Raw genomic sequence first — 21,687 nt, 5'->3', positions numbered from 1 at the left:
TCGTCAATGATACTAGTGCGTCCAAATGCCACTATGAAATAAAAATGAATTTAAATTATTAAGTCGTTAGACGCATGGTAAAGATTCACGCAGATTGGGGACGCAAGGGGGAATTACAAATTGCCAGGTCTTTGTGTCTCTGGATGCTCTGATAATAGATCATACGCGCGAACAACTTCATTGTTTAACACTGGTGTTCCTTTCAGCAAATTCAAATACACACTGCGTTTGAATAATACCCGAAACAGCACGTGTATTGATACCGAGATTGTATGTTGCACTTAGAAGTTACAATGTTCCTATAGAAACAATCAAGCCATGTCGTCACTTGTCTCCGTGCGACATCTACCGTGTACATCTACTGTGTGCATAAGTTCTTAAATATTGATTGCCGTGAATTCTACGTCAATTGTCAAACCTTGGTTTGACTACACGGCGATGTTGTACCTTCAGGAATAGATGTGGCGACTACCACTGTATCAGGAAGAGGGATATTATCTGACATTGGTAATACGTCCTTAATCCAAGGGATACTTTGAACATCCAAAATCAGAAGACTCTCGAGGATCACCATGATAGGAGGGATGGAAATTTCATTGAATGTTATTACGACACTCATTTTTTTGGTTAAAGAAGTTTTTGGAAGTGGATGCGGAGGCAGTTTTGAGAAAAAAGGGAAAATACTTCATCCTACGAGTAATGGCGGCTTCCTCCTGACCAGTCCGGGCAATACAGTGGACTGTGCTTCTCGGTGCTGGGGGAGAGAGCAGTGCTGGTCATTCTATCATAATCCCACTGACCAGGCGTGTTTCCTCGCCTCCAGATACCAGACCGTTGTTCCAGATACGTCCTACTCAGATACCGCTCAGAACTACTTTGATCTTTACAGAAAGCCAGGTAACGAATCTTATATTTCGCGGTTTCGAACAAATCGGATAGTCCAGAGAAAAAATATTTGAACAGTCCATAATTATTTGTTCATTCCTGAAACAATATTTCTAGATTTCATCTGTCTGAATGTGAAGGTGAACTGAACCACCATTCAAATGAGCAACTGTAAAGGGTCATGTATATTACAACTGTCAAGGGGATTTTAACATTGTCTCTGTTCTTTTTGCACTGTGCCCAATATCGATATCCGTTAAGCCAGAATTTGTTTTCCGCATTTCTGTCACTTATAGTGAGGATATAGAGGCAGAATTTGCTTTTATAATGACGGTATTATTTGTTTTGAAAGGTTCTGATAAGAAGTCTATTTTGGTGTGTCTTCATTGGACCGAGAGTCCATCGGACATACTTTTGTCAGTCATTCTTAGACCCGTTAGAATTCCAAACTTCCTCGCCAAATGCACATGTCCTGTCCTCAAATGTCACATGGATGATATATATGAGGAAGTACTGCATTCACATTTTGTTTTCTCAGTAAATTTGAGATGACATTTCCTTTCATTTTTACAAATTGTTCCGAGGTGAGGTGAAATGGGGTTTAACGTCGCGTCCAAGTTATTGCACTTATATAGCACGTGTGTGTGTGTGTGTGTGTGTGTGTGTGGCTGCTTGTACTAGTAGTCCGGACTGATGCCGATTTATAGTGCTAGCTCACTGAGATACCTTGCCGCAGTTTAACATGAATACCCTACTCAGACACAGTATACTGACTCCGAGCCGACCAGTCCTTGTTTTAGCCCCTTAATGCCGAGCGCCAGACAGGGTAACAACAAGTACCGCCTTTTAACGTCTTTTGGTATGACGCGGTCAGGGATCGAACCCCGGACCCTCCGCTCTCTGGGCGGATGCTCTACCACTAGACCACGGAGGCGGTCTCAAATTGTTCCGAACCTTTGAATATAGAGATGCAAGATTGTCTGTGGCCATCGCGCTGGGTGATAAATGGGGGCGGTCGGGTAGCCTAGTGGTTAAGACCCGGGTTTGATTCCCGACAATGTGTGAAGCCCATTTCTGGTGTCCCCCGCCGTGATATTGCTTGAGTATTGCTAAAAGCGGCGTAGAACCATACTCACTCACAAGTCTTAAATGTATACTGTTTGAAACGGCATTGAAGAAAACTCATTTATTCACTCACTGACATTAAGCTGACGGACCTTGATACCATTGGAATGCCGTTCACTCTCCCGAAATTTATTCTTTTAACACTCTGTTTAGGTGGATACTCTACTTGCAAAGAACTTCAACTGGCCAACTCAAATGCAACGGATTCTGATTACTGGTTGTATCCTGCAGCAAGTCATGTCCACTACAATATTGTCAAGGTGTACTGTTACGGTATGGGGACCAGCAACCCGCAAGAGTATATTAGTCTGCCCACGCTAAACACAGGGGAATATCCTAACGAAACCTACCAAAAATGCGTCACTCATGTCTTCACCCTGACGGGTTGCCCTGGAAAACAGGGCGTCTATACCTACAGCAAAATAAAGATCGACCCAAGTGTAAGTCACATCGTGGTGTTGTGTGATGCTTATATTACCTTTGCGTGGAGTTTGCACACCTCCTTTCTCACTTTACGGGAGACCCCTGAAGATTCCAGGGTAGAATAGGTCTTCCGCAACCCATGCTTGCCGTAAAAGGCGACTATGCTTGTCGTAAAAGGCGACTAACGGAATCGGGTGGTCAGGCTCGCTGACTTAGTTGATGCAGGTCATCGATCCCAATTGCGTGGATCGATGCTCATGACATCAATCACTGGATTGTCTGGTCCAGACTCGATTATTTACAGACCGCCGTCGTATAGCTGGAATATTGCTGAGTGCGGCGTAAAACAACAAACCAACCAACTACTTTACGGGATAAGGTGATCGGGCTTGGTTGACAGAGTGGCGTCTTGTGGCTACCCGGATTGTCTGGCCCAGACTCAGATATAACTGATATAACTGGAATACTGTTAAAAGCGGCGTTAACCCCAACTCACTCACTCACTCTGGCCCAGACTCAATTGTTTAAAGGCTGCTCTCGTATGACAGTAGTATTGCTTGGTGCGGCGTTGTGCTACCCAATATCCCATGATTTTCTTCCCGAAGAGATTTCGCGACAGAGGAGATCACCTGTAAACCATGTTTGTCCCCACGTAGGCATTTCGGTGTATAAGCTTAGGTGTATAAGCTGTAATAAGTCACAGGTATATCCCTCGGGAAATACGATTTGATGTTCCGACTGTGTGGCCGGCCGTGACCACGAAGGTAAATCAAACCTCATTCCTTCGTGATAAGCCTATGACTTATACAGCTTATCCTGGCTAACGACAAGGGAATTGGAATGTTCTGAAAACAATGACATTGGCATTAAAACCAGGAGGACATTATGACCAGGGACGTTTGGTCTGCAGAAACCCGTGATGAGAAAAAAAGCAACACGGCATTATAAGGAGGGAGGACGTCTGTGCTATTATTCTCATATTGTTCTTATACAAGGGGCACGGGTGGCCCAGTCGTCTAAGGCGCCGCGATTCGCTGTGCAGACTTGCGTCCCTTGGGGCACGCCAGAAACCTATGGTTGTGGGTTCGAATCCCGGTTCACCCCGATTATGTTTCTAGGTTTGTCAGCACCATACCCGTGCTCTTTGGTTTCACCTAAGTGGTAAACGTCGGAGACCTGCATCACTTCAGGCTTCCCTCCCACATTTAGCTGACACGCCGTGATATAACTGGAATACTGTTAAAAGCGGCGTTAAACCCAACTCACTCACTCACACTCACTCTTATTCTTATCTGCAGACTATGCATGTGGACAGGGCTACCAGGACCTTCATGACAGTGTCCGGGAAACCACGAGACTACGCATGGGTTGGAGATTGTTACACGGAGCTGGACAACACTTACACGTGCGGCCCTAAAGGAAGTTTCACAATCAACACCGACGGCACAGGTCTTATTGTCGATCCCGCGGTAAGCGTAGAAATACTATCTCAAAGTCGAAAAGACAACCCGGATAAAACATTAACACTACTTAGAGAAATACAAACCCAACCAATGAGATGTGTGCTATTTTATTTCCTTTCATGACCATATTCAGGCTCAAACAAGCCTCGTGAAATACATTGGAAATATGATGACGTGTAGTTGTCCGATTTTCGATCACGAACGTTGATACTACTTAATTTCGTTTATCCGACATACTCGTTAATCCGACATAATCACACGCAACCATCGATGTCGGATTAACGGGACTTGGCTGTATAACTAATGTGATCTCTGCATGCGCTCGGTACCCCCGCAGTGTTTGTACACACTCGTTAAGTTGGACAAAGGATGCTCGGTACGTTAGCGAGGGATATTGTATTTCATGTGGTCATTGGGAAGAGTGAGTGAGTTGGGTTCAACGTCGCTTTTAACAGTATTCCAGTTATATCGCGGCGTGTCAGCTTAATGTGGGAGGAAAGCCCGAAGTGATGCAGGTCTCAGATGTTTGCCACTTCAGTGAAACCCACGAGTAAGGGTATGGTGATGGCAAATATAGAAACATAATCAAAGCGAGCCGGGATTCGAACCCACAATCATAGATTTCTGGCGTGCCCAAGGGACGCAACTCTGCACAGCGAATCGCGGCGCCTCAGACGACTGGCCACACGTGCCCCCTCATTGGGAGGATTACACCTAAGCTTGTTTGTAACATTATCACTGTGGACCATTTGACGAAAAACTATTACGACAGAAACATTGTGCGTTAAATGCCGGTATACACGAACAATTTCAGTGCAGTGTAGAGTAACTTGCACCTTGCGTGTAAAAGACAGTTAGTAACCCTACAGTAACATGTGCATCGACGGAATCGATACCAAACTGCCGCATCAACAGGGTACCGTCTCTGTAACGACTGAACTAATATCCCTTGGCCCTAGACTAATTATTGTGGTAAGTATGTTGAATTTATGTCAGTACTTCGGAGTAAACAGTAGAAAAACAATCTGCAGGCCTTGGGTCTCATGGGTCTCCTCCCATTAGTAAGACAACCCAGTTGTGAGACACCTTAAAACAACAATGTCATACCTGGTTGCACATGTTAATCAGGTATTTAACCCCTATCATGAAAATGACTTGTCTTATTATAGACAAAAGGATTGACTCAAGATGCTTGATACCCTCTTTTACTTTATTTCATTCAACATTTTAATTCATCCATCCCTTAAATCCATTGTTTTAACATATTCGCCACTTAGAGTTCAGTTAAAGTTAATATCACAGTTCACATCACAGTTCACATCGAGGTTGTCACACTGACACAACCTTAATCCATCTTCAGAAGTTTGCGAACAGCATCCAAGAACTGGAGTTGTGTCTTGACACCCTGGCATAGCTGATCCTTCAGTCTGGAAAGGCGATTGTCAATCTGAGATAGCTTGGTCTTCTCAGATTTCTCAATCTTCTTGATGATCTCGATGAACCTGTAGAGATTAGGATGACGATGATTCAGTGATGCATTGAGGCAACTGTGGAAACCCTCTAGGTTGTTGTTAGTCCTTGGGCCGAATGTCTGGTGATGGTTCCACAGCGAAAGAGGGAATCTAGCTTCATGTAGACATTGTAGACAATGGAAGCTGACTGGAGGACTCTAAGCTGATCATCAGTTGCAAATACCAGCATCTTGTCTTCTTCACCGTCGGCAAAAAGCAGAAACCGCTCACCATCATGGGTCTCTCTCCAGGGTTCTGCAATGTCGACTTCAGCTCTGGTTTTAGGTAGTTTCGGGATGGTGTGACTGCGGTGTCTGTACATGGCGCTGCCGACTGAGCTGAAGGAGGAAAATATAGCTGCAGCCTCCGGATCATGTCTCAAGATCTCGTCGTTGTAGAGGGCTGACATAGGAGTGGATGGTTCTTCTCTTGCTCTCTTCCTTCAGCTGCCAAGGAACTGGATTCTGCTGGTGTCTTCTGGTGGGTGGTTGTGTACAGTGAAATTTCTAACAAAATTTCAAACTGTTGTACATTTGCCAATGCAGGTCTTAACGGTACATCGCCAATGAGTACCAGTTTGGCTTACTTTGTTCTTGTAGTGGAGATATCCCTGAAAGAGGACCTGGAGAGTACCTCTTTGACTGGTAATGAACTCAACCTGCTGCAAACCTGCCATGATTGTGCATGAAATGTTCACAGACTAGGGGGAATTTATATGTGTAATAAGTAAGTTTTAACAAAACATGCATCTCAACTTTTTGAGTAAGCTCTTACAAGCTCCTAACTCATTTATTTCCTGAGAATATTCAAACAGAATTACTGGCCTACTCTTATTAATTAATCAACTAATCATGGGCTGTGACCATTGTTAAGTGGGTAGACTGGCTGTGTTTGTTTAACTAATCCCACCTACTCCACTGTCTTACAATGGGTGTCTCACTAATGAGATGTCTTACTAATGGGATGTAACCAACTCATGAATTAATAACAAAAACAATCCATGCAATGCATTTGCAAGTCAAGGAACATTGATCCAAATACATTCATCTGTTCGGTTCAGAACGTGTCTCGGCGACTCGTGAAGAACCCCCGACCTACCGCTCTCCCGGGCAGACCTTGGAGGAGGTCTACAATCATATACTATCGAAAAAACCGACGTATGTCCAACACAGTTCAAACGTCTGGAACTCAAGACATAATATGTTGTGTGACGGACAAACATTCCCACTACCATTACTTCACGTTTCATTTAATTTCATATTGCATGAATCAAACCCGAATAGAAACACTTGAAGTACAGTCGGTTGTATTTCCATTAATTTCAAACCTAATATCCCTTGGCCCGAGACTAATTATGTTACAAATTTTTTGAGCACGTGAATTTTTGTTGTAAGTATCTTGAGGTTATGTTAGTACGTCGGAGTAAACATCGGAACAAAAACAATCTGCGGTCTAGACAACTAGAAGTTGTGCCATGACACATGAAATAAATTCCGCTATTTCATGCATTGCTGGCGCTCGGCGTTTAGGGGATAAAACAAAGTTTGAACAGTATATTGTGTGTGAATCGGGTATCCATGCTGGCACTATAAAACCGCCATTACTGACTAAACTACGGCGCAACAGAAAGTATACACCCATTGTTGATGGTGGCTAAAAATGAAACACAAAATATACTGAGTCAAATTTAAAACTTCACATTTTTAAAAGTAATCCCATATATGATATACAATGGACACATGTATCAGAGAAGGTAATTTTTAATCATTTATGTCCAAAGAAGGATTTTAATTAACGGTGGTAACCATTATTTGTTCCAAGCATCTACGGTATTCGGTAATAACATCAACAGTTTAAATCATAAGTCCAAAGCACGAGAATCCAATGGCACACAAGTTTAGTAGCGTGTATGGCCACCATGTGCGTTGACAATTGCCACACAACGCCTCCGCATGGACCTTGTGATGCTTGTTAACACATGATTGGGAAGACGACACCATTGTTGCTGCAAAATGGTGCCAAGATCTTGCAAATTCTGTGGTTGGTTCGGGAGAGTGCGCAGACTTCTGCCAATAGCATCCCAGACGTGTTCGATGAGATTGAGGTCGGGAGACCTTGACGGCCAGTCCATGACGTTGACTCCCGCATTCTGAAGGAAATTCCTTGACAAAATTGCTGTGCGGGATCTGGCATTGTCGTGTTGGAAGATCATCGCGGGTCCATGTGCTGCCATAAAAGGCAGAAGTTCTGGTGCCAGTACCTTGTCGCGGTAAGCAGCAGCGTTGAGGTTGCCATGGGTGACAAAAAGCCTGGAACGTGCATTGCCACAGAAAGCATCCCACACCATGACACTTCTGCCTCGAAATCTGTCAACTTCCTGTACACAACACTGGGCGTAGCGTTCATGACGGCGCCTCCACACCCTCGCCCTACCATCAGCAAATCGAAGCTTAAATCTGGATTCATGACTGAAGATGACTTGATTCCAATTCCTCTGAGTCCAACGAAGGGGCGCTGTGTCCACAATTGACGTTGACGTCTGTGTAATTGAGTCAGAATCGGCCCGCAGTATGGCCGTCGTGCTTGAAGGTGAGCAGTTCTCAGACGGTTTCCAACAGTTTGCGCACTCAGTCTACCCCTAAACAGTTCATTTCTGGTTGATGTAGCCGTCAAAAATCGGTTACGGAGGTGACGTAAGACAATCTGACGATCCTCTGCATGTGACGTCACACGTGGTCGACCTGGCCGAGGGCGATCAGCGGTGGTACCCGTTTGCTGTAGACGCGTCTGTAAATCACAACAGTCCGTCGACTACAACCAATCGTTCTTGCGGCTTCAGCTACGGACGTTCCCGTCTGCAACATGCCGATGGCACATTCACGTTGCACGTTTGAAAGGCGTGGCATGACAAATGGCCGTAAAGACTTTTGTTTTCTTGTGTTTTTCTTTTTTTTTTGTTAATGACAAAACAAGTATGGCTGAAAACACGTGCGGTATTATGGCCACGTGACCAGTTGCACGTGAAAAAACACTTTTGCCACTATAGTGCTTTGCCCTTGATTTTGATCGATTCACCTGCACAAAAACGGGTGTTATCTGAAGACAATACGTAGCCATTACTGTTTAAATACACAATAAGGGCCCACGATGATAACTGGTCAAAATGTTAAACTTTTAGGATTGTGAAGTTTTTAATTTGGTTCAGTATATTAACCCCACGGGTTGAAGAACGTCATCCCGGCCGCTGAGGTCGCCGCGGATGATGACAAGTCCCGACCGTTGGTTGCCACAAATACCTCCCCAAACCTTCACCGCACCGCAACCACATGGATGCACTTCTCGAATGCCAATCGCTCGCGTCGTCACACGTGATCTGCTTGATCCTGCCCTGCCTTGTGTGGCGCCGTCCGTCTGTGAAGTTCAAATAGTCTGACGATGGTTGCAGGTGTACAACTGAAGTTCCTTACAGTCTGGCTGTGGTTTGCACCCATTTCTATCCTTCCTGCGGCCACTGTTGTGCGGTAGAACGTAGCATATATCTGTTGTGCCTTTTCAATACCTGTGATGTTTTGGCAAAGACCCATTGCATTTTTCACCATTTCTGCACCTGCATGTCCACGGATATCTCAGTGAGTGAGTGAGTGTGTACTTTTTACGCCACTTTAAACAATATTCCAGCAAAATCATAGCGGGTTACACCAGAAATGGGTTTCACACATTGTAGCCATGTCGGGAATCGAACCCGTGTCTTCAGGCTACACGAACACCCCTCGGAAATCTGAAAAAGGCGTTTATTTATTTTCAAACCATAGGGTTGTATTTCGGGGACTGTTTTCAGCCAAGTAATGTTTTGATAACTTTTGTAGTTTTTTAATCAAACTTTCAAGGGTATACTTTCTATTGGCCGATAGTTAAGTACAAGCACTCACACACGTGCATACACGTCGCTCAGTGATTGAAATGAGCTTGAACGCGACTTTCATCCACACTTCTCTTTACCTCAACTTTCGTCACCACAAACGCAACCCGTTACCTACATTCAGCTTTATTCGTCACCACTCGCGCCTTTCCGTACCCTGCATTCAGCTTTACTCGTCACCACTCGCGTCTTTCCGTACCATGCATTCAGCTTTATTCGTCACCACTCGCGCCTTTCCGTACCCTGCATTCAGCTTGCGCAGAAATGCCGCGAGTGCAAGTTGGTGCACAAAGAGGAATCGACACTGGAACGTAGTTTGTTCATATGGTTTTGTCTGTTTGTTGTCTAACGCTGCACTCAACAATATTCTAGCTGTGACGGCGGTCTTTAAATAATTGAGACTGGACCAGAAAATCCAGTGATTGATATGAGTATCGATATACGCAATTTGGATTCGATGACATGCATCAACAAGTCAGCGAGACTGACCACCCGATCCCGTTAGTCGCCACGTACGACAAACATAGACGCCCTTTACAATTCAGCATGGATTGCTGAATTGTTCAAGTGGCACCACAACAAAAAAGCCCTTTGTTTCCTGCTTGGCTAAAGTTCTTTGTAAATAAATGCGACAAAACGATTTTCCATAATATTTGCTTAAAGCAGAGACCGTTGTACGATTCCGATTATGTCATAAGCATGTGGTTACTATCAGTTAGTGGTTATACAAGGTGTAAGCGACCCGTGAAGATCCGGGGTACAATAGGTCTTCAGCAACCAATGCTTACCGTAAAAGGCGACTATACTTCTCGTAGGAGGCGACTAACGGGATCGGGTGGTCAGCCTCGCTGACTTGGTTGAAGCATGTCATTGATCCTAATGGCATGGATCGATGCTCGTGATATCAGTCACTGGATTGTCTGGTCCAGACTCGATTATTTGCTGACCGCCGTCATATAGCTGGAATATTGCTGAGTGCGGCGTAAAACAATCAACCAACCAACCAAGGTATAAGCGTATCCTGCCCGACCGGTGGCACTCGTCACAAACACATACAAAAGCAAGCGTTCGTCTGAACAAACACGGAAATTCCAATGGCATTTATTTTTATTATTTTTATATGTTCATCAGCTTTTAAGATAAATTATCAACGGGTTTTAATTATAGTATTTAAAACGATTTATTTATATTGATAGCGGCATTAAATGAGGGTTTTTTTCCTTATATCTTTTGACTTATTTCAGGTCGGCGGAAATAGAGAAACCCCTTCTTTTCATTTTAGGGCGGATTCATGGTCTTAGTTTTATAAAAAAAACACGCCTGGCCTAAGATGCTGTTATTGTCAGTGCTCAGTTGCAATTGATGAACCTTGTGTCATAAATGAAAGACAATCGGCCCTGTGCGGAACTCGCTGTAGCGAGAAATGAAAAGCAAAGAATAAAATTATGCTCCTGAGAAAAGCATATTTACAAAGTCAGTAAGGAACAACCCCTGATGAATTAATCATGTTGCCACCGGGGCCGTTCCTGTTCACCAAACACCAGCATCTACACAAGTAGGAACTCGTCATTTGTATTCACTTAACTCAATTAACTTTACATCTTTTCTTGCCAACGTTCATGCTAAAATCATGACTGACCATCATCAGTACTTCTGAGAGTTCATGCACCATATTCCTTCAATTTACCGTGAAAAAACGCAGTGACTTTATGTCTTATCAACCAACGAAGCAAGATACGATCTGGTTTCAAAGGTTCAAGCAGTGAGATGACACATAGATGACAACACACTCACTCCTGTGAGTGAGTGCTCAGTTAACATTGCATGATTGCAGAAACAGCAAAATGTTAAGGATAAGGTTTGTTTGTTTATTTGTTGCTTAACGCCGCACTCAGCAATATTCCAACTGTGACGGCCGTCTTTCAATAATCGAGCCTCGGCCAGACAATCTAGTGATTGACATCATGAGCATCGATCCACTCAATTGGGAAACGACATTTGTAACGAATGTCCAGTTATGAGTGGGTTACATACAGCATCAAAGTAACAAAAACTGCGTAATAAGATATAGAATATAGCCTGAAAGCTAAAATAAATCAATAAATAAATGAAAATAAATACAACACAAATATACTGCACGGAAAGTTCATGCTGTACTTTCGCAAGACACGAGAATCTTTGACTTGGTGCTTCGATAAAATGTATGATGTACATGCGCCGGTGATTAACGTCTTTCGAACGTTCATGTACACAGAATACCTTCAACAAAATAAAATATTCTACTTAAAATACTCGCCGCCTATATTGTAAACATTTGATGACAATCGAATAATTACTTTATTGTCACCTTCACGTTGTTCACGGTTGGCCAGCCATCTTTAGTGCCGCAATTCGCTGTGTTGAGTTGCGTTAAGGGACGCAACTCAGCACAGCGAAAAGATGGACGCAACTCAGCATATCGAATAGAGGGACACAACTCAGCATAGCGAATAGAGTGACACAACTCAGCATAGCGAATAGAGGGACGCAACTCAGCATAGCGAATAGAGCGACACAACTCAGCATAGCGAATAGAGGGACACAACTCAGCATAGCGAATAGAGGGACGCAACTCAGCATAGCGAATAGAGCGACACAACTCAGCATATCGAATAGAGGGACGCAACTCAGCATAGCGAATAGAGGGACACAACTCAGCGTAGCGAATAGAGTGACACAACTCAGCGTAGCGAATAGAGTGACGCAACTCAGCATAGCGAATAGAGTGACACAACTCAGCGTAGCGAATAGAGGGACGCAACTCAGCATAGCGAATAGAGGGACGCAACTCAGCATAGCGAATAGAGGGACACAACTCAGCATAGCGAATATTGGGACACAACTCAGCATAGAGAATAGAGTGACACAACTCAGCGTAGCGAATATTTGGACACAACTCAGCATAGCGAATAGAGGGACACAACTCAGCATAGCGAATAGAGGGACGCAACTCAGCATAGCGAATAGAGGGACACAACTCAGCGTAGCGAATAGAGGGACACAACTCAGCATAGCGAATAGAGGGACACAACTCAGCATAGCGAATAGAGTGACACAACTCAGCGTAGCGAATAGAGGGACACAACTCAGCATAGCGAATAGAGGGACGCAACTCAGCATAGCGAATAGAGGGACACAACTCAGCATAGCGAATATTGGGACACAACTCAGCATAGCGAATAGAGGGACACATCACAGCATAGCGAATAGAGTGACACAATTCAGCGTAGCGAATAGAGGGACACAACTCAGCATAGCGAATAGAGGGACGCAACTCAGCATAGCGAATAGAGGGACACAACTCAGCATAGCGAATATTGGGACACAACTCAGCATAGCGAATAGAGGGACACAACTCAGCATAGCGAATAGAGTGACACAACTCAGCGTAGCGAATATTGGGACACAACTCAGCATAGCGAATAGAGGGACACAACTCAGCATAGCGAATAGAGTGACACAACTCAGCGTAGCGAATAGAGGGACACAACTCAGCATAGCGAATAGAGGGACGCAACTCAGCATAGCGAATAGAGTGACACAACTCAGCATAGCGAATAGAGGGACGCAACTCAGCATAGCGAATAGAGGGACACAACTCAGCGTAGCGAATAGAGTGACACAACTCAGCATAGCGAATAGAGGGACACAACTCAGCATATCGAATAGAGTGACACAACTCAGCGTAGCGAATAGAGTGACACAACTCAGCATAGCGAATAGAGGGACGCAACACAGCATAGCGAATTGAGGGACGCAACTCAGCATAGCGAATAGAGCGACACAACTCAGCATAGCGAATAGAGTGACACAACTCAGCATAGCTAATAGAGGGACACAACTGAGCGTAGCGAATAGAGGGACACAACACAGCATAGCGAATAGAGCGACACAACTCAGCGTAGCGAATATTGGGACACAACTCAGCATAGCGAATAGAGGGACACAACTCAGCATAGCGAATAGAGGGACACAACTCAGCATAGCGAATATTGGGACACAACACAGCATAGCGAATAGAGTGACGCAACTCAGCATAGCGAATTGAGGGACGCAACTCAGCATAGCGAATAGAGGGACACAACTCAGCGTAGCGAATAGAGGGACACAACACAGCATAGCGAATAAAGTGACACAACTCAGCATAGCGAATAGAGGGACACAACTCAGCGTAGCGAATAGAGGGACACAACTCAGCATAGCGAATAGAGGGACACATCACAGCATAGCGAATAGAGTGACACAACTCAGCGTAGCGAAAAGAGGGAACTCAGCGTAACGAATAGAGGGAACGTACTTTACTGTAGTTATATACATATAATATTTAGTATAAACGCATGTCATATTTCAGCTGACCTGGAAGAAGTCAGGATACAAGGCCAAAGTAGTGATGACCAAGTCTCAAGGTGGCGCTGTCATCAACCTCCTCTGTGGCGGTTACCCAGGCAGCTGTGCCCCTCTCTACCAGATGACACTTCACATCAATATAGCAAACAGTAAGTAACGTCGCCCACGAGAATTATATTCGGGTAAAGGGTTATATGCTTTGGTTCTACGATGTGGGGAGGGGGTGGGGTGGTGAGCTCATGGAGGTAGGTTTATTCACCTGCCTCCGAACCCAGGGCCGGGTACCTGGTGATCGTAACTCCCATATTTTGACATAGACTTCCGACAATCGCCTTCAGTTACGGCCGCGAGAAAGCGATAACATAGGGGGAAAACGAAAGCACGAGGCGAGAAGCGAAAGCAGGAGACGAGAAAGCGATAACAAGAAACAAAAAAGCAAGAGCAAGAAAGCGACAGATAGGGGAGACGAGAAAGCCATACAATGCTACGAAAATGCAAGAAAGCGAGAGAACGGGGCGAGAAAACGATTCAATGCTACGAAAAAGCAAGAAAGCGAGAGAACGGGGCGAGAAAACGAAACAATGCTACGAAAAAGCAAGAAAGCGACAGGGGAGGCGAGAAAGACATACAATGCTACGCAAAAGCAAGAAAGCGTCAGAACGGGGCGAGAAAACGATACAATGCTACGAAAAAGCAAGAAAGCGTCTGATAGGGGCGGCGAGAAAACGATACAATGACGCGGCCGGGAATCGAAACCCCGGACCTTCCTCTCTCCGTGCGGACGCTTTACCAGTAGACCAGGGAGGCGGTCTTGTTGCAGATAAATTTGTTAAATACAGAATGCTTTCTCGTTTCGTTTGCATGCACGCATGTGTTAGCTTTCTTGTACTGTAGTAAATTAGCAAGATTCACAAACACTACAACAGAAAGTCTTTTACTTTTACTTAATTTCGCAAAAAGGCCACAAAAAGTCCGCGATTTTTGGCCTCTTTAACTAGTTTTATGCCTAACACGAACATACACCACCACAAACCCCCTCTCTCCCCGGCGTTTATATCTCTCCATGTTTAAGTGAGTGAGTATGGTTTTACGCCGCTTTTAGCAATATTCCAGCAATATCGCGACGGGGGGTACCAGAAATGAGCTGCACACATTGTACCCATGTCGGGAATCGAACCCGGGTTTTCGGCGTGACGAGCCAACGCTTAAACAACTAGGCTACCCCACCGCCCCTCTCCATGTTTAAACATGGCCAAGGATACTTGTGAATGTTTTTGGCTATTCATATTATTTCAGATTTTATTCATAATACTACCCCATCCTTCCTTCAGTCTTAAAACTGAAACTTTAAAAGATACGTTGAACAGGAACAAATAATGAATTACATATAGATCACACATTGACAAATAATTGTCAGTATTATCAGCCACTCTTTGTATTGTGTGCATTGTCCAAAGACTTATTTTGCCGGCCATCTTGCAGAGTTGGACTTGACGCCGATACGTCCGATTTAGGAATGACAAGACCCGTGAAGATCCGGGGTAGAATAGGTCTTCAGCAACCAATGCTTGTCGCAAAAGGCGACTAACGGGATCGGGTGGTCAGGCTCGCTGACTTGGGTGATGCATGTCATCGTATCCCAATTGCTTGGATCGATGTTCATGATGTCAATCACTGGATTGTCTGGTCCAGACTCGATTTTTTTCCAGACCGCCGTCAAATAGCTGGAATATTGGTGAGTGCGGCGTAAAACAATAAACCAAACCAGAGATATCTGAAATGTCACAAACATTGACGCTTTGCAGAAAGCTGACAAATATAGAACTTGATTAAATACTCATTACCTATCAGCTCGCGATCGCAATACCTTCTGCGTTTCAAAAGGCAGAGTTGTCATGATGGAAATACGATTTGTATGTGTATTTGTCATGTCTTTTCAATTACCCTTGAAATGGTTCGTCCTTTGTGAATAACCCCTCAAGTTTATTGTAGGCATATAATCCACCTTACAGTAAGAACGCACATCGAAAAACCTGAACTCTGCGAGCATACAGAAATACATGTGTACTGACATTTAAATTTACTCAGTAAGTCTGTCATGACGGACTAGCAAAATGTATACGTCTTGCCAGTTTGAATTAAGGCTAACGAGATGAGATGGAAGATTCAGAACCCATGGAAAATCTAGATTTGTTTGATTTAGGGCTACCGTAAGGGGTGGGCGAAAGGGAAAATACTATGGTTAGGGACTGTGAAACATTAACATTGGGTTTGTTTTTATTTGTATATGGATACTGTGATGAAATAATGAAACTGAAGTAAGTAATTGGAGATTTTACGTGCGCTTTCCGACATTATGCGTATTTCGCACAGGGGCCCGCCATGCCATTTATTGGGTTTGCCAAGACGGGTATGTCCGAAACAGTGAGGGGTGATTAATTTAATTGAGAAAGTTGGAAGTTTTGCCAGAGGTTTGGGACCTAAGGGAGGGTGTGGTTGTGTGGTATTGGGTTTGTGTATTTAGGTTTTTAGATTTATGGTGATTTTAATTTTGTAGGTCATTATATGCGGCCAAGAAGGCCAGTGTTAATTATGTAGAAGCCTAATGCTTTGAAGATGTGTGTGCATCGTTTAGCGGATTTAGAAGTGTTGCTACTGTTAGTTGAGTGTTGCAGTCTAGTTTGGTTTGGAGTGTTGTTCCGTGTTGTTTGCAGTGCGTGCAGTCAGAGACCATATAGATCATATGTTCTCGGGTGCAGTGTAGTAAGTTCGAGTTCCCAGTTGGTTTCAGTGTGTATTTATTTATTTATTTATTTATTTAGATGGGAGTTTAATTTTGTGTGACCTGTTTGTAGTTTGGTTATTTTCCTGTCAATATTTTTGGATTTTTGATGGGTTTTTGTTTTTCTGAAGCATATGTTTTAGTTTACATTTGAGTTTTGGTAAATATTTTGCCACTTTTAGATAAGTTCCCTTTGCGATGCTCTTTATTTCGTTTTTTTTTTGGATATTGGTAATTTAAGGATTATTTGTTAAAGCTTAAGGGCTGTTTTGGCTTCTTTGTGAACGTGTTCGTTTCCAAACACTCCGACGTCGACAGGGATCAAGCTGAATTCTATTTGTTTATCTAGTTTGCTGAGTTGGTTTGAGATTTTAAGTATTTGGTGTTTTAGTTTAGTTGTTTTTTTGGTGTGTTTTGAAACTGAACTGTGATGTACATGCATGTAGACGCTCATGTAGGCCATGTAATACACACGTCTGGGGCGGTTGGGTAGTCTCGTGGTTAAAGCGTTAGCTCGTAACGCGAAAGACCCGGGTTCGATTCCCGACATGGGTACAATTTGTGAAGCCCATTTCTGGTGTCCGCCGTCATGATATTGCTGAGATATTGCTAAAAGCGGTGTAAAACCATACTCACTCATTCGCACGTCTTAATTGGTGAATCCTGAATTATTTACTCATTTCTTTGGAGACGACCCCATCTTAATCCGGATTAAGCAAGACACCTGCCTGACTGTTTCGAGAAACATTTGCATGACGTCCCTGTAGAGAATTAGAGAAAACTAAGCTGGTCACCGCCCTGCGATTAAACCGTTCAAATTGTATAATGTTGTTTTTTCAGTCTAGCAGTTGATGATTGGCCAAATAACACAAAGACAATGTTTCAAGCATGACACATCTAGAATTGTTAACGGCAATCTTTCACTCCGGTACAATATCTGTGAAAATAAAATTAATCAGCCTGTTCAGAATGCAACTGATAATGCCGCGCCATTATCTTGTTGTGAATAGTAACACACGCTGTCGTTTCTGAGCGCCGTCATGATGGCAGCTATACATCCAAAATGGAGTATCATCGAACAGAGGTGAAATGGGGTTTAACGTCGCGTCCAAGATTATTGCACTTATATAGCGACGTGCATGTACGTGTGTGTGTTTGTGTGGCTGCTTGTACTAGTCCGGACTGATGCCGATTTATAGTGCTAGCTCACTGAGATACCATGCCGCAGTTTAATATGAATACCCCACTCAGACACAGTATACTGACTCCGAGCCGACCAGTCCTTGTTTTAGCCCCTTAATGCCGAACGCCAGACAGGGTAACACGTCTTTTGGTATGACGCGGTCGGGGATCGAGCCCCGGACCGTCCGCTCTCCGGGCGGGCGCTCTACCACTAGACCACGGAGTCGGTCCATCGAACAGAGACCACATGCCGATATCGGTGCATGGTCTCTGCATCGAAGGAATATTTATAGTCTGTGTGAGCAGAGACCAACTATTAATCGTGTTTGTATTCGTCTATATATTTTGACGTACATCTATGCATGGAAAATAAGGCGACAACGATGACTATATAAATGCAGTGAACGCGTTTCCGCTAGCTTCGGGATCGGCTGCGCAGTACAAGCCGTAGCGCTGAAAGGTTCGCGCACAGGTAAGATGGCCGAACCTTTGGTCTCTGACGTGAAGTTTTTGTTGTTAAAATCGAAATTTCAGAATCAGGTGGTAAAAAAGCTCAAGCCAAATCGTTTTAGAAAGCGGCCATCTGATTGATCCTAGAACTCACGCTTCCGTCATTTAGATTAGGCTGGTCACTCATGGTTCACGTGATGCGGCCTTATATGGAGGTAGCATCAGATCTTGACACAGTGAGTGAAGGGACACTTATCCTGAGGAGAGAGCCGAAACAAATGAGAATCGGATGGTCACAATGTGTGACATGTAACTCCGTACCTCCTGGGTGTAAGTGTTGATTAGGCCTATGTTGCCAACAAGCTAAGACTCAATTTGCGAGTCCTCAATGGCGAGATGTGAATCTATTCACTAGATTTTATGGCGTTTCCCAACTGTTAATCTTGTTCGTTTCATGTCACCTATTAAACGTTGTTTCCGGAAATGTTTCAGATGCGAGTCCTGAAAGTGCAATCTGGATGACCTGAATGCGTAACCATGACAACGTTCTGACTGTGATGACCTTGAACTCCTAGAAGTGTTGCTAACTTTCCCGTGTGAATACAGACAGCAGTAGTTTATTCAATATTTTAGGCCATATGACCTATAGTACAGAAGTGGTTGGTCACGTGTAGGTAATAATAAGTTTACATATAATATTAACGTCTAGTTTCAAAATTCTTCTTCAGGAATATTGACCGAGATGATATTGTATTAGCATTGCGGGAGTTCAACAAATTTTTCATCAGTTGTTCATCTTTGTACATAGTTGAAATCATAGGGAGGTATCTATTTCTAAGAAACTGATAATATTTACAAATGAGACGTTACTGTACATGAAACTCATCCTCAACATAGCCTTCATTACAATAACGGCATAAACTACTTTCTTTATCTTGTACATTTTTCTTTCTGAGATTATTAACATTAAAATTATGTAATGATATACGTAATTTACACAAAGATCCTCTCAAAGTTCTATCCTGAAGTACAGATACATATTTTTCAGGAACAAGTAATGATTTTATATTCGTATAATGGCATAAAAACCTTGAGGATGATATTTGACAGTGCCAATCTTGTGAAAAAATAATCTTTCCTTAAGCATGAAGATAAATAATTTATCATTTCCAACATCTTGAGATATCCATGCAAGAGAAAAACCAGACATACAAAGAATATTCCTGATATCAGACACCCATAAACAATATTTACCCTTTTCATCCAAGGCTTTTAGCAGTTGATAACAATGAAGAGGAAATCTATTTTAATTCATAGAAGTAGCTTTATCCAATATTTAACTGCCCGTAGCTGGGATGAAACAAAAAGACTGGTACGACCAGTTTCTCCTAGAATAGCTTTGTTAGAAGCATAATTACCGACACCTAAAAAACGTTTAAAGTAAATGGCATGAATTTTTTCTATGGAATCATTATAATGACATCCCCATATTTCTGAACCATACAGAAGAATTGGTGCTATTTTTCTGTAAAAAATGTCCGAAACAACTCGGAAAGATATAAATTTGTTTTCTTTAAAAACTCTATAGACAGGAATTAAGGCTTTAGATGCTTGCATGCTGTTGACCATGCTAATCGAGAAGATACAGTCAATCCTAAATATTTATAATATGAAACAATATTGACTGTCTTATTACAATAAGTCCATTTTTCAAATTTATTTAAAATACCACCTTTTCTGAAAGCAATAACATTTGTCTTTTTCAAATTTACTTCAAGGCCCCATTTCTCACAATATAGCTGGAGAACATTTAACTGTTTCTGGAGGCCACTAACTGAAAATGATCATAAAGCAATATCATCAGCAATTAGTAACAGCATTATATCAATTATATCTTGTGACACAAAGACTCGGTAATCACATTCATGATACATTTCAGTTACAAGTTCATTTATGAAAAATATAAATAGGACAGGGCTGACTACACAGCCCTGTCTTACACCAGCTGAAGTTCTGAAACATTCAGTGATTCCTTTATCTGCCTTGATACATGCCTTAACTGATGAGTACATGCTATGTAGAACGTTTGACAATTTGCCTGTTAATCCTTTAGTAATTAATAAAAACATCATTTTCTTTCTATCCACATAGTCAAAAGCCTTTTTGAAATCGATAAAGGCACAATAAAAACGGCCCTTGGGTTTAATAAGATATTTTGTACACAAAGATTGAAGAATAAATATATTGTCTGATGGAGAATAGTTGGGTCTAAATCCAGCTTGGGATTCTGATAACAGGTCATTCACATCTAACCATGTTCTAATACGTTTTTCAATCACAACAGAAAACAATTTGCCAGTCACATTTAAGAGAGAAATACCTCGATAGTTTGGATCAGATATGTTTCCAGATTTATGTAGAGAAATAATCATTCCTATATTCCAGGAATCTGGAAAAACACCAGTATCTAGAATTTTATTAAAAAGCTGCCTAAGATAAGGGTTTATGGAATTTGTTATACTTTTCAGATATTCAGGGGGTATACCATCCTCACCGGCTGCTTTACCCACTTTTAACACATTTAAAGCTTGTTTTATTTCATTTTCAGTAATTTCACCTGATAAGACCTGGTCAGTAAAAGGCATATAATTACAATGTTGATATGAATGGGAATCCAAAAATTCCTGAACTGATTTATCAAATTCATTTACATCTCTGTTAAAATCTGGATTTAATAAATTCTTAAAATATCTAAACCAAGTGTCAGGAGTTATATCACCTTGTCGTGCGTTACTTCTCAAATATTGCTTTATAGTATTCCAGAACTCTTTACAATCACTCATATTTGAAGCCTCGGTTAATTTCTGACTCATATGTATTTTATACTCATTTTGTTTAGTTTTACACTTCTTTCTGAATTGTATTAATTCAGTTTTTGCACATAAATAGTCTTTTAGGTTTGAGTCACTCTTGAGTGATCTGAAACGATTTAGTAGCATGTATTTCTTAGATTTAAGTTGACACTACTCTGCATCAAACCATAACGGTTGCTCTTCAGAGGTTTTATTTCTAGACCATCTACAGACTGCCCCCGCCTTTTCCCCACAGTAGATAAGTATATCAGCTAATTTCCTAACTGCGGCGTTTATGTCAGTTTGCAAAACAGAAATAAAATCGTCAAACTTTCGGCTACTTTCTCTGCTAAAAACCTATTCTTGATATGCTGGTATTCTGTCTATAGGAAGCCTATATTTAGGAACAGGAGTGAGGGTAATATCAACAGTGTCCTCTGTAGCTTGCTTACTGTGTAACTCTGACGTGAAGACATGTTCCATACTACATAGAACCGGCAAGTGGTCAGACTCGGTTCTGTTAAGAACCACCAAATCAATAACCCTAGAGAAAACCTCAGATGATACAATAAAGTAGTCAACAGTACTACACCCAGTATGGGAAACAAAAGTAAAATCTCAATTTCTATCAGATGTAGATCTTCCATTTACAACATGGATACCTAATATTTTACATAGGTCTAGCAATGATCTACCAAAATTATTGATT

General features: G+C 42.5%; 1 protein-coding gene across 1 annotated transcript; it reads left to right on the top strand.

Moving 5' to 3' along the window:
- The first annotated feature begins 310 nt into the window (after positions 1-310).
- Positions 311-19,116, top strand: LOC124149267 (A disintegrin and metalloproteinase with thrombospondin motifs 9-like). The gene is made up of 5 exons (XM_046520729.2): positions 311-897; positions 2,164-2,450; positions 3,732-3,902; positions 13,717-13,861; positions 18,619-19,116. Exons 1-5 carry the CDS (start codon positions 573-575, stop codon positions 18,651-18,653), a joined length of 963 nt encoding a protein of 320 aa, XP_046376685.1. The 5' UTR covers positions 311-572; the 3' UTR covers positions 18,654-19,116.
- Positions 19,117-21,687: the final 2,571 nt, after the last annotated feature.

This window comes from Haliotis rufescens, unplaced genomic scaffold, assembly GCF_023055435.1.
Source record: "Haliotis rufescens isolate VD_foot unplaced genomic scaffold, xgHalRufe1.0.p SCAF_13, whole genome shotgun sequence".
NCBI classification, from domain to species: domain Eukaryota; kingdom Metazoa; phylum Mollusca; class Gastropoda; order Lepetellida; family Haliotidae; genus Haliotis; species Haliotis rufescens.
The sequence above is the reverse complement of the archived record's forward strand: the minus strand, read 5'-3'. Positions and strand labels throughout refer to the sequence as shown.